At 47.9% G+C, this 15,114-nt stretch overlaps 1 protein-coding gene across 1 annotated transcript in view; it reads left to right on the top strand.

Annotated features, from left to right (window-relative positions):
- The first annotated feature begins 1,912 nt into the window (after positions 1–1,912).
- Positions 1,913–15,114, top strand: part of AMOTL1 (angiomotin like 1) — a 54,405-nt gene continuing 41,203 nt past the window's right edge. The window contains exons 1-2 of the mRNA XM_064409487.1: positions 1,913–2,041; positions 12,975–13,121. Of these exons, the coding sequence (XP_064265557.1) occupies positions 1,999–2,041; positions 12,975–13,121 (190 nt within the window). The 5' untranslated portion in view covers positions 1,913–1,998. The remainder of the gene's footprint in view (positions 2,042–12,974; positions 13,122–15,114) is intronic.

Here is a 15,114-nt window from a genome sequence, read left to right as displayed (position 1 = left end):
GCTTCAATTGGCACTTTGAGCTGGACTCAGTGGACTCACTGGACAGCAGTGCCCTCATCCCACTTCATCTGCCACACTTAACAAGCAAGGGCAAAATTTCACCTTCATTTTACCACTGAGCTGGCTCATGGTTCACCTGTGCTTATAAGCAAAGCTAACCTCTCTATGTGAGGTAGGAAAATCTGACAAATCCAAGGCAAATTCCTCTTGGGGACGGAGGTGTCTAACTCTATTGTTAGAGTTCTCCATGGTTCTCCATGACTTTGCAGAGGATTTAGGCATTCAAAAACCTGAATTTGGGCTTAATCTTATCCCACATACTCAGGGCATCTGCAGATGACAAGGAATGGAACATCTATCTCTAATCAAGTATGGTACCCTAAGCCTGTAATTTTTCTCCTGAAGTGGTCAATGATGTGATGGTTCCCCTTGCCCCCCCACCTCAAAAGCAGCATATTTCAATTCACTGCTCCCCTGCTTGAGCACAACCCCAGCCTGTATTAGGCGACTTCACGGAGACAGGTAAAAGATGTTTCACAGCTTCAGAGAGACATTGCAGCACCTGGCTGGCACCTCGCCTTGCACACAGGCATTGAGGGAAGGGCACCTCTGAGGATGCCCAGCTCACACGGCAAACATCATTCTGGGGTAACATCTGTCATAGGAGATGCTGAGATGCACGAACTGAGGAACCTGATTTCACCACAGAATATTTTTTCCTTCTTTGCCTGTTCCCATATCCTATAGCTTCCCTCTGTCTTGCATTTGAGCAAAATCCAAACTCTGAGCAAAGCTGGGTTTTGTGATGCAAAAAAGCAATGCCTCAGGCTGCTGTGAACCACAGCACTCTCCCGGTGCCTGGAGCTGCTGGGAGTCCTCTCTGCATCCATCCAGTCTGTGGCCAGTCTGGGCCAGCTCCTGTCTTGCTGTGCCCCTTTATGGGGCTGTGGTGACAGTGAGTGTTTTCTTCTTCAGCCTGTTGCTGCGTTTCTTTCTACCTGTCTCTATCCATTTGGCACAGTGTTGAGGAGGAAGAAGGCACCATCAGTCCCTGGGAGAAAGAAGTGCAAATACAATAGAAAATCCTGGCATCATTAGGCAGCTTGCTGGACTGAAAGAGGTTGAAGCACTGAGATGGGGCAACCCAAGCAGTGTCCTGGCAGTGCCACTCATCCCATAAGATGCCTACCCTACCGGGCAGTGCTGGGAATGGAGTGTGTTGGGACTGCTGCACCCAGTCTGTGCCCACATCACGGCTGCAGGGATGGGAATGAAGTGCTGTGCAAACACCAGAGCAGCTCTTCTGCCACGTCCCCTCGGTCAAACCCTTGGCAACAGGGCTGGAGTGGTCTGGGGAGATGCAGCAGTGGGTCACTCCCGCCCTAATGAACGCTCATCCCGTGGAGCTGCTGTGCCAAACCACAAAGACGTGTGATGGAGCAGGTGGGCAGCAGGGCAGGGGGCTGTGCTCAGGAATGCGGCGCTGAGTTTAGGAACGAAATTATATCCCCGGTCAATCCCCGACAGCCATCGACTCCCCCATGCTCAAGGAGACGAGGAGGATGCCCAGAGTTAATTCACGGGCTTGGGACCGCCACCAACTGTCCCGCAAGGCACCAGGGAGTCTGTGGCAGTCTCCAGGTCGGGATTTAGATCCCGAGCATCCCCAGACATGAGGCGGGGCAGCCGTGCTGCCACACAGGCTCACCCCGGCCGCACCCTGGTGCCGTCAGTGGCTCCGGATGGGGCTGCAACCCTCCAACCTGCAGGGTCCCCCGAACGAGCCTCGCCCCAATCCTCGACAGGAGGGCCGAGAGGGGCGGGCAGGGGCCGCCCCGCGCCGGGAGGTGCCCGGACCGCTGCTGTCCCCGCCCCATCGGCTGTCCCCGCCCCATGGGCTGTCCCCGCCCCATCGGCGGTCCCGCCCCCGCTGTCCCGCCCCGGCCCGGCCCGCGGCGGCCGGCGGAGCGCGCCCGGCGGCGGCGGGGAGCGGCGCGGATGGCAGCGGTGCTGCCGGGGACGGCGGGGCGCGGAGCCGGAGGTAATGGCGGGCAAGGGAGACGGCGTCTGTGTGTCCCCGCACGGCTGCGTGTCCGTGCGTGCATGTCCGCGCACACGTGTGTCTGTCTGTCTGTGCGTGGGGGGTGCGGGTGCCCGTGCCCACGTGTGTGCTGGGCAGCGCGGGGTGCCGCGGCGGGATGTCGCTTCTCGTGCCCGCCCGTGAGTGCTGCCGTGCCCTCCCGGGAGGATGCGGGAAGGCCTGGGCAGCCTTCCGCCGGCTGCCGGACCCGGCGCACCCCGCTGCCGCCCCGGGCTGCGTGGACCCGCAGGCGGTGCGGAGCGGGCCGGGTCGGTGCTGAGCCGGCCCGACGCTCCCTTATTCCCGAGCCGCCGGCCCGGCGGCGCCGCTGCTCCCGCTCCTCCGCTCCGGGATTCTTCCCCGCTCCGGGGAGGCAGAGCAGCGCCCGAAACAGCCCCGTTCGGAGCGGAGTGTCCGCAGTATATCCTGAGGGAGGAACGCTCCGGGGTCCGCCGCCCCGGCGCTCCCGGGAAGAGCGAAGCGCCGGCCGGGAGCCGGGGAATGTTTCCAGCGGCGCTCGGAGCGGCCGCTGCCTTTCCGCAGCAGCGATCGCAGCGTCCCCGCGGGTCCCCGCGCCCGGCTGTCATCGGAGCGGCCCCGGAGCACCCAGCGGGGACACCGGCCCCGTCCCGTCCCGTCCCGTCCCGCGGGGGCGTGGGGCGGCAGCGCCGGCCGCAGGGGACACGCGGGAGGGGCCTCCCACGCCGGGAGAGAGCTTTCTCACGTTGTTGTTGCAGGAGGATGGTGAGAGGGAACTTTTTTATATTTAACCTTCCTACCCATGCAGATAAACTCCGGTTAAAAAAAAAAAAAAATTAAGTCAGCATTGAAAGGAAAAAAAAAAAAAAAAAACCCAACAAAAAAAACCCCCACGACGTGAATTTAACCCAAATCCTTCTGCCAGGTTTTGTGATTCATAGCTTTAAGTACAGGAAGGTCGCTGCCTGGGCTTTTTCCTCTTTCGATGGAAAGAGTTTTGTTGGTTTTTTTTTTCTCTTTCCTGGTGCTGTGTGAGCATCCCGGGAGCTGTGGGCAGCTGCTGGCAGAGACAAGGATCTGATGGCTGAGGGTCTGCAAGGCCCTTCTTGTGCATCCACTGAGTTCAGGTTATGTCATTTTATGTATAGAAATAAGAAATAAGCCTAAGGGCTTCCTGAGAGAAGGGTGGCAGTGAGCATGAGTGCTATGAATTTTCCTGAGCACAGCTAGCTGGCAGCGCCATTCCTGCTAACAGGTGTGCATGTATATGGTTATATATAGATGCTAAATATATATCTAAATAGATGTAGATGTTTGTTTATGTATTTTATATATTTACATAGATGTAGACATATATGGCTGTGTATATGGTATATAAATAAAATACGGACGAAGTGTATATATTTACTTTTATACATATATATTTGTGTATATATATTTAATCATTTCTAATGGCCAGAAAAGCTTTTCCAAGGGTTCTATAAATACCTTATCCAGGAGTGTCCAAGTGCGGGGGGGGCAAGACCCCATAGTAAAACCCTCTCTGAGGCTGTGCTGGGTGTGTGGTATGGCCCTGCATGGAGGGTCCATGTCCTGCCCAGCCTTCCTCATCCCCAGCCACGACTGGAGCAGTGGTGTGAGGAGATGAATTTGGGGAGGCTGGTTCTAGGTTGTTAAACAGGGGAGATGTGTGCCCCACAGTGCTGCTGGCGCTAGGCTTCCCAGTTTCCCCAGGCTGTGTGGGGCCACTGGGACCCCCCCCAATCACCTGCATGTCCATTCTCATTTGTCCTGATGTCCATTGCTCCCCTTTTCTCTCTGTCAGTGTTTGCAGGGGAAACTTTGCTTTCCTCCTTCTTTTGGAAAGCACTCAGCTGCTGGAGGAGGGCAGCTTCAGTCCAAAGAGGCACGTGTGGTCTCTTCTAATTCAGATATCTTCAGGATTGGTGGCAGGCCTGAGGGCAGTTTCCGAGTCTTGGCCTCCCACGGCGATCTGGACCAAGCCCTCTGCACATCAGTCCCTGGATGGAGCAACGGATGCACGAATACAGCTCTGGTGCTCCTTGCAGGAGCTCCTATGTGAGGAAACGCCAGCACAGAGCCAAAGGCTTTGCATTTCTCCCGCAAAGACACACCTAAGGGGGTTGGAAGGGATCCCAGCAGCAGCCTGGAGAGGGTCAGGCACAACCAGACTCTGTGCACACGAGTGTTTCAGGATTATGCGGAGATGTTACTGCTGACCATTGCAGCTTTCCTTCAGGAAAGAGTCCACAGTGCCTTTTTTTTCTCACTGACAGGCATGTAACTCGCTTTAAAGGCCAGGTCTGGTATAAATGTTATTTGGTGCTAAGGCAGGAGTGTGTGCCCTGTGCAGCCTTCTTGTCCTGGAAACCATTAGGAGGATAGCTGCATACTTGGATTTTCACACACAGACTATCTGCTAATGTAATAGTCCCAGTGGAAAGTTTAGTGCTCGGGAATATTTTGCGGATTTGAGAAAAATCCCAGGAGGACTTTTGGTTTCATATAGCAATTGCTTTTTGGCAGCTTTGGGATATATGTAATCTGGTCCCCATTTGTGTCCTGAATTTTTAAATGGAACGGCCTGCCTTCCACTCAGGGCAGAAGTAGAAATAGATGGAAGCAGAAAATAATAATAACAAGAACAACGTTACCTCTAAAAAATTCTTAGGGCAACTTTTCTGTCCAAATGTAGCATTTAGGAAATGTATATGTCCATTTTTGGTCATTTTCATGATTTTTGAGTAGGTGAGATGCTGCTGTGGGTGTAAATCGCAGGTGGATCTGTAGAAGCCAGTGAAACTGCTCCAGGTTTGGGTTGGTGCATGCGAGAGCAGAGTTTGGCCACACAATGGTGTATCCCATCAGTGGCAGGAGGTCCTGCAGCATTTGCTGGCTTCCAGTGGCCTTGTCCAGGTCAGATGTGTCCAGCCACGGTGTGTGGCTGTGGTTTTCCTGATGCATGTCTGCCCTACATCTTGAAGCTGTAGCACGTCATTTCATTTTTGTGCAAACCAGGCAAAGGCAGCCAGCACGTGTCAAGGCAGCACCAGCCAAGGGGAGGGTGATCTACAGGGGCATGGCATGTCTCAAGGACACATAGCATGGGGTTAAATAATTGAGCAGCACTTGGGATTATCTGCTCTCACCATGTTGGTTAACACAAATATAAACGTGCTTTAGACAACAGTAACTCCAGTGATCAGTCTCAGGCTGGAAAATAATGACATTGTTAATTTAATTTAATGAATGATTTAATGATTTTAAATGCTTTTAGTGAAATTCCTCCCTATGGTGGCTACCTGGGATGGACAGAGGGTCCCTGCTAGTGACATGTCCCATTCCCTGGGATGTGTCCTTCTGCTTGTGACCAGCACCATTTTGAGGCTGGCTTTGGTATGATGGCTCCACACTGGTGGCTGTTGCTGTGGTTTTCCCTGTTCTAAATTTGAGCTGAGCCATCTGGGAGCAAGAGCTACAGGCAATTATCTTGTTAGCATTTCTACGTATAACACCTTTATTAAATTTCGGCATTTTAAAAGTGGCTGAATATAAATTACATGTAATGTTTTAATAATGGAAGGATCATAATTGTAATATATATTCTGGTGGGAAGAAGGTTTAATTTCTTTTTGCTTTAAATTATGACACTTAAGAATTGTGCAAAGACTCTGCTTAGTCTAGGGTTATCTTAGCAGTTCTTCACATAGATCATATGAAGAACTGTAGATCCTTAGGATGGTTTGTTGCTTGTGTTCAAAAAATGGAAAAACTCTAGAAATCCATATGATAGAGTTCAATGCCTGCCTTTTCAGTTAGAGAGTACTGTACAGCCTTTGTACTATTTTTGTTCTGTCCTTATCCCAGGCTCCTTTGTACACTGCAAGCTTGTGGGAATGACTCAGGGGGAAAGCTATTTAACCTAAAGGACACCACTGGCAAAAAAAAAAAAAAATATGGATAAAGAGCAATGTCTGTGACTGTGAGTGGGAACCAAGAGGAATATTTGTGTGTGTCTGAGGAAGAGAGATCCCAAAACCTCCTCCAAATGGGGTGAAAAAATTCCTCTTCTTCGGGATGCTGTTTATTCAGTTCAAGAAGGGAATTTTATAACATAGTTGCCTGAAGTAACAAGGAACTACCACTGAATGATCCACAGACCTGGGTCCTATTTCACTTCTGGTTAATTAATGGAAGGGCTTAAATATCAGAGTGACACGGACCATACCAGTGCTTTTCTGTAACGTGATCATTTTTAAAGGCAGTAAGTACAGCAAAATTTATCACAGCTTAAACTCCTGCTCTACAAGTGTCTTGTCTGTAAGTTGTAGCTGATTGATGATTTTGCTTTTTTTCCCCCAGTGGAACAAGATTTCCTTCCCTAAGAATTTATGTGATGAATTTTTATCTTGGAGGTTTTTTTATTGCTTGGAAATCAGAATTTATAGCGTAGTGAAAATGTCTGCAGACAGTTGCTGGGCTGACAAGTGGTGTGGCTGTAGCAGAAGTGTTGTCTCACTCACGAGCTCCATGTCAGCCTTTGTATTTCACTCTTTACCAAGAGTTTCTTCCCCTACTTTCAGCTCTGAATAATACTTATCCTTTCATCTCAGAGCAGCCGTGCTGACATGAGTCGTCCTTGTGCCACTGGCACTTTGATCAAAGCAAGAGTTTCAATTATTGATTCAATTCTTCGAATAAATTTGGGCTGGCTGTTTTTGTAGACTCAATGTTATAGCTGTGAAGGCAAATGTGTAGCTTATAATATAGAGAGACCTTAAAAATGCACATATTTTTGCAAAGCCTAACACAGCATCCTAAGGAATATACATCTTTTCCTCCATCAGGTTAATGCCCAGGTAATGTTTGGCACCTGGAGGTGTGATGAGAATACTCTGCCTGTATCCTGCCTCTCTTCTGGGGTGTGCCTGGGTCAGGGGGGAAAAACCAGCATGTTATTCTAGCTTTATAAAACCTGTTGCCATCTGAGATGAAAGAGTGATGATGGGCACTGTTTGCCCCTACATGCCAGCACACATGATTTCCATTGGGAAGGCAGAGAAGTGTGGGCATCCGAGGGGATCTCCCAGTGAGGCAGGCTTGGCTCCACTCTTTCCTGTATCCATCTGATCTCATGCCAGGTTTGGGAGCTGCTTTCAAAGCGCATTTGCTTTGCTTCTTTCATAGGTTTTATTCTCCCCTGCTTTGGTTTTTGCTGAAGGGAAGCATATATGAAAATAAGCACGTGAGGCTGAAGTTTCATGGAGAAAGTTCATCCTGGTAGGCAGTTAAATTTGGACGTGTTAGCACAATTCTTTGGGAGAGACAGGATTTGGCTGACTCTGTTGCCTATTCCCATTAGTCTTGCTCGTGTTTTCTTGGGCAGTGCACTTTCTGGAGAGTGAAATGACAGTTTCAAGGATGGGTGACTCCAGAAACTCTTCTTGAGCATTGGGATAGCACAGAGTGGATCCTGGTGCTGATGCTGGGATGAGGATCTGTTTCCCCAGAGCAGTGAGTTGTGGAGGCGTAGCTCAGTCTGATAATCCTGCCAGGCACAGGGGTGCAGCTTCTCTCGCTTTCATGTGGGAAATGAGAGGTGCTGCTCACATCTGGTGTGCATTATGCATGTTGGATTTTTGTCCTGCAAGATATTGCTCTGCTCCTGTGGAAATGATACTAGTGATGCTTCTTCAGTCCTCGCAGGGCTCAGGAGCCCTGGCAGTGGATGCGAGGTTCACAAGCAGAATTATGGGGTGTGAGGATGAGTCAGCTACCCCAGAAGTGACCTAGAAAACTTGTGCATTGACTGGGGAGCTGCTGATGAAAAACAATCACCTGTGGCTGCCTGAGCCCCTGCACTTCATCGGAGCTGTGGCTGCAAAAAAATCCCAGCACTGTTGGAGGTACCAAAATCATCCCTTGTGACATTGTTATGAGTCCAATTTTTATACTTAAACCAAGTTATTTTTTTCTGTGCCAAAGGAAACGGAAATCTTCCTCCCACCTTTGGGAGTGTGGCAGGCTGTGTGGCTGGGGTATGGCAATCCCTACTCCCAAGACTGGGCCAATGCTTAGGAGAGAAAGTAGGGTTCATAGGCCAGGATGCACATGGAGGGGTGTCCAGCCTCGACAGAGGGTCCCTGTGACCCACTGCAGGGACTGATTGGTCCACCCTGGGCAATTCATGGCACAGCCTTTGTGCAGCCCTTTGGACCATGGAGTGCTTTACTGTCCTTTTGTTATTTCCCTTAAATAATTCTCTTCCTTTTTTGACCTGAAATTTTTATGCAGCAGCAGGGCAGAGAAAATACTTTAAATGGCGAATAAGGTATTTATCCTCCTTTTTGGCATGGCTGTGATACAGAAGGGCAGATGTGGGCTTGGAGATGATGTAATTTTTCTCCTGTCATTTTTGGACTTCCCTTGCATACTGTGGCAGGGTTTATAGGAAAGTGTAAAGCCTCCTTACTTACTTTTTAATTTCAGATGATTGCTTAGGATCATATTTGAAACACCTCAGCCTCTTTTGAACCACTTGGTCAGTAAGGTACAGATTGAAAGAGGAATTTTTGAAGATCAGCTCTGTGGTTTTGTTTGGCTGGGTGGCTTTTGGGTGGTAGAGGAGGAGTCATACATGCCAGCAGCATGGGCTGTGCTGTGGGCAGTGACATTATGTTACCTGGGTGGGCAGTGGGTGTGATGCAGAAACTCATTACCTGGGCTCTGCCTTGAGGTATTGCCTCTAAATAGCAGCAAGCTGTGTTTTCACAACTGGCATCTTCTCGTGTTTTGCTGAAGATGAGAGTAGTAGTACAGTTTGGCAGTAAGTAAACCATCTTCTCTGATTGTTTTTGTAAATTTGTTTCTTGGGGATGCTGTTACTGCTTTAAAAACATGGCTTTCCTCTCATGTCAGAGCAATGAGCTTCCTATGTGGTTTGCTTTAGATCCTTTTCAAAACCAGACTAAAGCCACATCAGAAACAGGAAATATTTAAGTTTGCTCCACTGTCTCTGGGTCCTGGCTGACTGTCTGGTGTTAATCTTAGCAGCTGATTCATTTGAATAGTTCTGAATCTTCAAATGAATTGCACTGCTGTGCAGTAACCTCCAGGATTGTACGTCTGCTTCTGTACAGTGGAATGCATGCTTATCTAAAAGAAAAGGAGAACAAATGCATTGGTGTCAGGCAGTCACTTAGATGTAGGAGAGTTGGTAGAGATGCAGAAATGAAGGCCTGGAGCAGGCTACTCAATTTAGCAAGGACTGAACTGGGCCAGAAATTTGTTCATGTCTTATAGAGCTGGCTATAAGAGACATAATGATGAAAACATCATTACCTTCAATGGCAATTGAAGGCAGTGATGTCTGTGGACTGGGCTGCATCCTGGTGTTCTGGGGCTGAGGGGGCTGGGCTGGCTTTGGGAGAGGGAGAGCAGAGGGCACAGCGCAGCTGGCAGCTGCCTGCAGGCACCTATAGGCATGATGAGGTCAGTTCTTCTTGGCAGTGTCTGTCACAAAACATGGGGCAGCAGCTGCAGCAGCTGGTGGTTTGTGGCTTGTTTGGGCTAGATGTGGGTAAAAAGCCTTTCCCCAGGGACACATGCCTGGCAGGGCGATGATCTTCATTCTAGGTTGCCCTCAACTGGCTTCTTAACTCCTGGCTGCTGGGCACCACTGCTCTGGCACTAGGAATCTTTATAGGGATGAAAATTGGTCTTCTGGTGAGCATTGCAGAGGAATGAGGAGGTCTGGGAAAGGAACAAGTCCATGACCATTGGATTGGTGCCTTACACCATGCCAGAGCTGGATGTAATAAAGTCTTTCCCTTCAGAGACGGAAGCTGGGATTTGGAAGGCTCCAGTGACAACAAGGGGAAAAAGAAATAAAGCTTGTGCCTTGCTCCAAATGGCTTGTGAGGTTCCACTAAGCTTTCAAGTGGTGCCTTATTGCCCATGACCTGGATTGTGGCTGTGTGCCAAGCACTGATCTATTGGCAACTGTTTTCTGTGTTACACAGAGACTGGTTTTCTGTGTCAGTTACAGCTGACGTTTTATTAAAACCTACTGTGAACAAACATAAAATATTGTTACATCATTTTTAACATCATAAAACATCATGACATCATTTTATGATGATAAAACCTCAGTATGGGTACAGCACAGTCCAGTAGTTTCTGCCTGTATTGGGGCTACTTGATTTTGACTGCAGAGATCAGAAACTGAACAGTTTGGCAGATACTGGCATTTACCAGTCCTGATTTTAGTAGAATATTGCTCTGCTATGACAACCAGGGACGAATGGTTAGGTGAGAATTTCTGCTCCTGTTAAAGAAAAAGCCATGTCTTTGTTCTCCATCTTGTAAAATTTGAAACCGTGACCAAAGGGTGCCTACAGACTCGAAATGCAGAAGGCGAGGGTACAGTTTTACTAACAGTTTATTTCTTTTGAATTCTGCTTGGTGAGTGGTGGGGCCAAGCCAGTACCTGCTGGCTGCCCAGGTTGCCTGTAGTGCTTGAAGCTGCTTGTCTTCTTCCTTGGGTGTGTAGGTTTTCTTTGCTTCACCCCAATCTGCTTTTTATTCATAAAACAAGGTTGGGTTTGAATATACAGGATTCCAAATTCCAAGGCAGGACTCTGTGTGTGGAGGAGCAACGAAGGGTGTCTTTAATCCACTTCTCTACCAGAATAGGCCAATAATTTTGGAAATTAGAGTACTTGAGATTTTTCTTGGGTCTGTGTCAGCATCAGCACAATTTACAGACCAGTCTCCTATGCTTGTTTTCACGTACATATATGGCTTAGATCTACTCAAGCAAGCAATCTTTCCCTCTTGCTTTCTAAATATAGATAACTGCTATACACATTCATGCATAATATGAATGGTAAAGTGATGAATTCATTAACATTTTACAGAAATGCCTATTTCCTCTCCTCTTGGCACAGAAGAAAATAGTATCTTCATGCCTGTAGAAATGAGAGGCAGGATCCTACCCCCTTGTCATCCCCCTGCTGCCTTGCTCCATGCAGTTGCATGGGGTTAGCGATGACCTGTGTAATATATGTAGGCAGCATGCAGTTAGCTGAGCACAAACCAAGCAGTCAGGATTAATAAATCCAGGTCATTCGTGGATAGCTGTTTTTCCTGCAGAGTGAGATGCTGTGGATCCCTATGCTTGTGGGCTTCCTGCCCCACAGGGATGGCTGGATGCATCAGTGGTGCCACTTTGAGTACTCTGTCTCTTGCTCAAGCAAGTCTCAAGCAAGTCCCAAGCAAGTCCTTGGCAGTGGCTGGTGATGGAGGTTGATGACCATTCCCTTAGCTTAAAATCTGTGACAGCCAGTGGGGTGGATGGAGAGTGAGCCTGCTGTGTGCCTGTTGTGCCAGGGTACTTGCAGCCAGGAGATGCTCATTTCCAGGGTTTGAACCTCAAGGAGCCTCTCTTTACAAAATGAGTAAGTTTTCTGAAAAATGAGAAAGTAAAAATGACATAAGTGTAGAACAGACCAAGTTGGAAGGGACCTTGCAGATCATCTGATCTAACCTTTTGAGGGAAGGAGACAATTTAGATGAGATTATGTACGACAGTGTCTAATCACATCCTGAAAACCTCCAGTGACGGGGAGTCTGCCACATCCCTGGGGAGGTTGTTCAGTGAGTTATTGTTTTCACTGTGAAAAGTTTCATCCTTATGTCAAGATAAAACATCTCTTAGTGCAACTTGTGCTTGCTGCCCCTTCTCACTGTAGCTCCCTGTGAAAAGAGAGCCTCTGTCCTCTCTGCAGCCTCCCTTTAAATGCTGCAAGACTGTACTGAGAGCTCCCTCGCAGCCTTCTCTTCTCTGGGGAAAAAGGACCTAACTCCTTCAGCCTTTCCTTTCAGAACAGGTTCTACACCCCACTGATGATCTTTGTGGCCCTCCCCTGGACCCTGTACAGTCTGTAGCTTTCTTGAATTGTAGGATTATGCCAATGTCATTTGTGGCTTGAAATACAGGATCAAGCCAATATCATTCCTGGTTTAACACTACTGTGATGTGTTTTGTATCAGTTTGTTAAAACAAGCACCCCTGAGAAGAGATTTAGGATGAGCCTTGTTGTTTGCCAAGTTGCAAGCAGAAAAGGCCTTAATGCTCTGTAAGTGTTGCTCGGCAGAGACTAAAACATCTCTGTATTATCAACAATGTTTCCAGCACAAATCCAAAACATAGCTAGCAGTAGCTACTGAGAAGAAAATTAACTCTGTCCTAGCCCAAACTAGCACAGTCTCCATCAGCTCCCGTGCAGTTGGTCTGCAGCACAGATTCCCATGGCCCTCCAGCTACATCCTCTCCTTATTGTATTAAGAACATCTGGAAAAAGTGATTTATAAACTCTCTCCCTTGATAGCACTGGTTGTATTTTATGTCTCAGCAATTTTCTGTATTGCTAAACTATTACTCATGAGCAGATTTTGTGGTAAGACCTTTCCCAGACTATAGTCCTATTTAATGTGTGGCTGTGTCCTCACCTTTCCTTCTTTTTACCCACTCCCTTGTTCAGTTTTACCATGGCTCTGTTGATTTCATGTCCTGGGGCTATGCCTTGATTTGTGAGCTTGTGACTTTTCACTGTTCGCTCTTTCTTTGTACCTGGACTGAGGACCTTGTAGGCCAGACTGGGTCAATGCATGAAACAGCACTGGTGACTTGGTGTTTTGCCTCTTGTTCCTCAGAGCGAATGTGTTATTTAGGAAGTGCAGACTGAAGAGATGGTTTGTTCACTGGCCTCAGAAGGGCTTCTCAGCACATAGCCACGCTCAAGAAATTTTTTTGGACTACTGTCATAAGTCATGGCTTCACATTTGTCATTCATGCAGTTTCTTTACTGGCATTCCTTTCTTCTTTTTACAGGCTCCACATCTGTTTGTTACAAGCCTACCAGCCCAGTCCAGGTACTGGAAGACTCTGGCTTTCTCTACCAGGATCACCAGTTGTTTGCTGGCAGGCATGAAGTGTCCCCGCTAACGGCTGAAGTGATCAGTGCCAAAGAAAAAGCTGGTAAGTGCATGGCCACACTTCTGTGTGAATCCAATGCATCTATTTCCAGGTTTTTCCCACAGTATAAATTGAGCAGTTTAAACCATTTACAAGTAATATTTAGAGAGCTGAAGGTCAGCTTCTCATTCTTTGTATAGTCAAAGTTATCTTTGACTTGTGTGTTGTGACCCACCATCACTTGTCACCTGTAGTTGTGGAGGGTGCATCATTTCCACTTGTCCTGGACATGGTTGCTTTTCACTGCACAGCTGGACCAATTTCCATGGCTCTTTTGCTGATGGAGCACGACCATAGCACTGTGGAAAATCACTGTGGTCAATCCTTCTGGACTTCAATAATAGGCCATTTAAAGTACACCTCCCAGATATAAGGATGATAACATGACTAGCACAGAAGTGGAAATCCTGATATATTATAAAGAACTGCCTTGACTGTGTGATGTTGGCTTAATCCCCTTTCCTTAGGCTTTTCTCAGGTGTTGTCTAACAACCTAGACTGTGAGCTTTCTGGTGTTTTGGGGAGACATTATTGCTTGTCTGCGAAAATGTCCAGTGTGATGAGGCTTCTGTGTGCTGTGATAACATGAACAAAGCAGCAAGAGTTTGCTGTAACTGCAGGGGCATTTTAAGCAGCTGAAAATGACCCTGCGGTTACAGGGACATTACAGGCTGTTGAGCAGACAGGTAGATGGAGATGCACTGTGTGTCTGTGCATCTTCCTGCCTCAAACACCATCCCGAGGAGCTGACAGACCCTCTGAGAGCTGGTGGCCAGGGTGCAACCCCAGGGTGAGGCTGGTGGGCAGATAACATTGTTACAGGGACAGCAGGAGAGGTGTAACTGCTAGTGCAGGTGTGGAGTGAAACACCCTGGGAAACTTCTCTTCCTCTTGAGCCCCGCAGTCATCTCTAAGGCTTTGCCGCAGAAGTGTTAGCAGAAATTACCTCTTATCGTTGTTAAGCGTCAAAGGCTTTTCCTTCCCTCTGGCATCTGGGTTGTATATAAGTTATCCCACAGCATGTGTAGTAACTGATGAAACCTCAGGGAAATGACCAGACCTCAAGAGAAAGTTTGCTTTTAAACTGCTTTCAAATGCCAAAAAACAAATGTAAGTCCTGACAAACTCCTCTGAGAACTGGGAACAGCAGGAGAGAGAAAGGTGCCAAGAGTGACCTCAAGAAGCCAAACTGCAGAAAGCACCTCCTTCTTGCCTGGGGACATTGGAAGACTCTTCTCGCTTTTGTCTGCACTGGAGTCTTTCAGGAACTTTCGTCTGAGCTCAGTGTTCAGATAGACATCTTACAGCACTTTTGGGATGGAAGGAGGGCTCCAGGAGGGAGAGACTCCAGAGGTCTTAGCCGTGGTTAAATCATAGAATGTGCTGAATTGAAAGGAACCCATTGGGATCATCAAATCCAACTCTTGGCCCTATGCAGGACACCCCAAGAATCACACCATGTGCCTGAGAGCTTTGTCTGCATGCTTCTTGTTGCTTAGCTCCAGGCAAGCCCCACTGCATATATAGTGCAAACATGGTGCCATTGACTCTGAATAACTTGACTAGCCTGTGTTAGTGTTATGCAGCTAATCTGTCCTTTTTTTAAAAAAAGCTGGCATTACATCTATAACCGTAATGCCTTCCTTGTAAAATTGCAACAGTTAGTATTGACTGCCTTAGAAATAGTGTTTTCAGCCACAAGGGGAGTTGCACTTTTAGAGGAAGATGCCAGAACACATATTATTCTCAGACCTTTAGGACCATTTGATTTTCAGTTCTGTTTCACTGTTTTTCTGTGACACATTTTACATTTTATTTTACATTTTACATTTTATTTTGTCATGGCACTTACACCTTTGGCTCTCAAAAATACAGCAGTTGGTGTTGCCATGCAGGCTGCCTCTGTAAGTTGTGCAAGCCATTTCCAGGGAGAGGTCAAACACTGAAACAGGCTTCCTAGAGAGGTGGTCAATGCCCCAAGCCTGTCAGTGTTTAA

Source organism: Passer domesticus, chromosome 2 (genome assembly GCF_036417665.1).
Source record: "Passer domesticus isolate bPasDom1 chromosome 2, bPasDom1.hap1, whole genome shotgun sequence".
Classification (NCBI taxonomy): domain Eukaryota; kingdom Metazoa; phylum Chordata; class Aves; order Passeriformes; family Passeridae; genus Passer; species Passer domesticus.
This window is presented reverse-complemented; position numbering and strand designations above follow the sequence as displayed.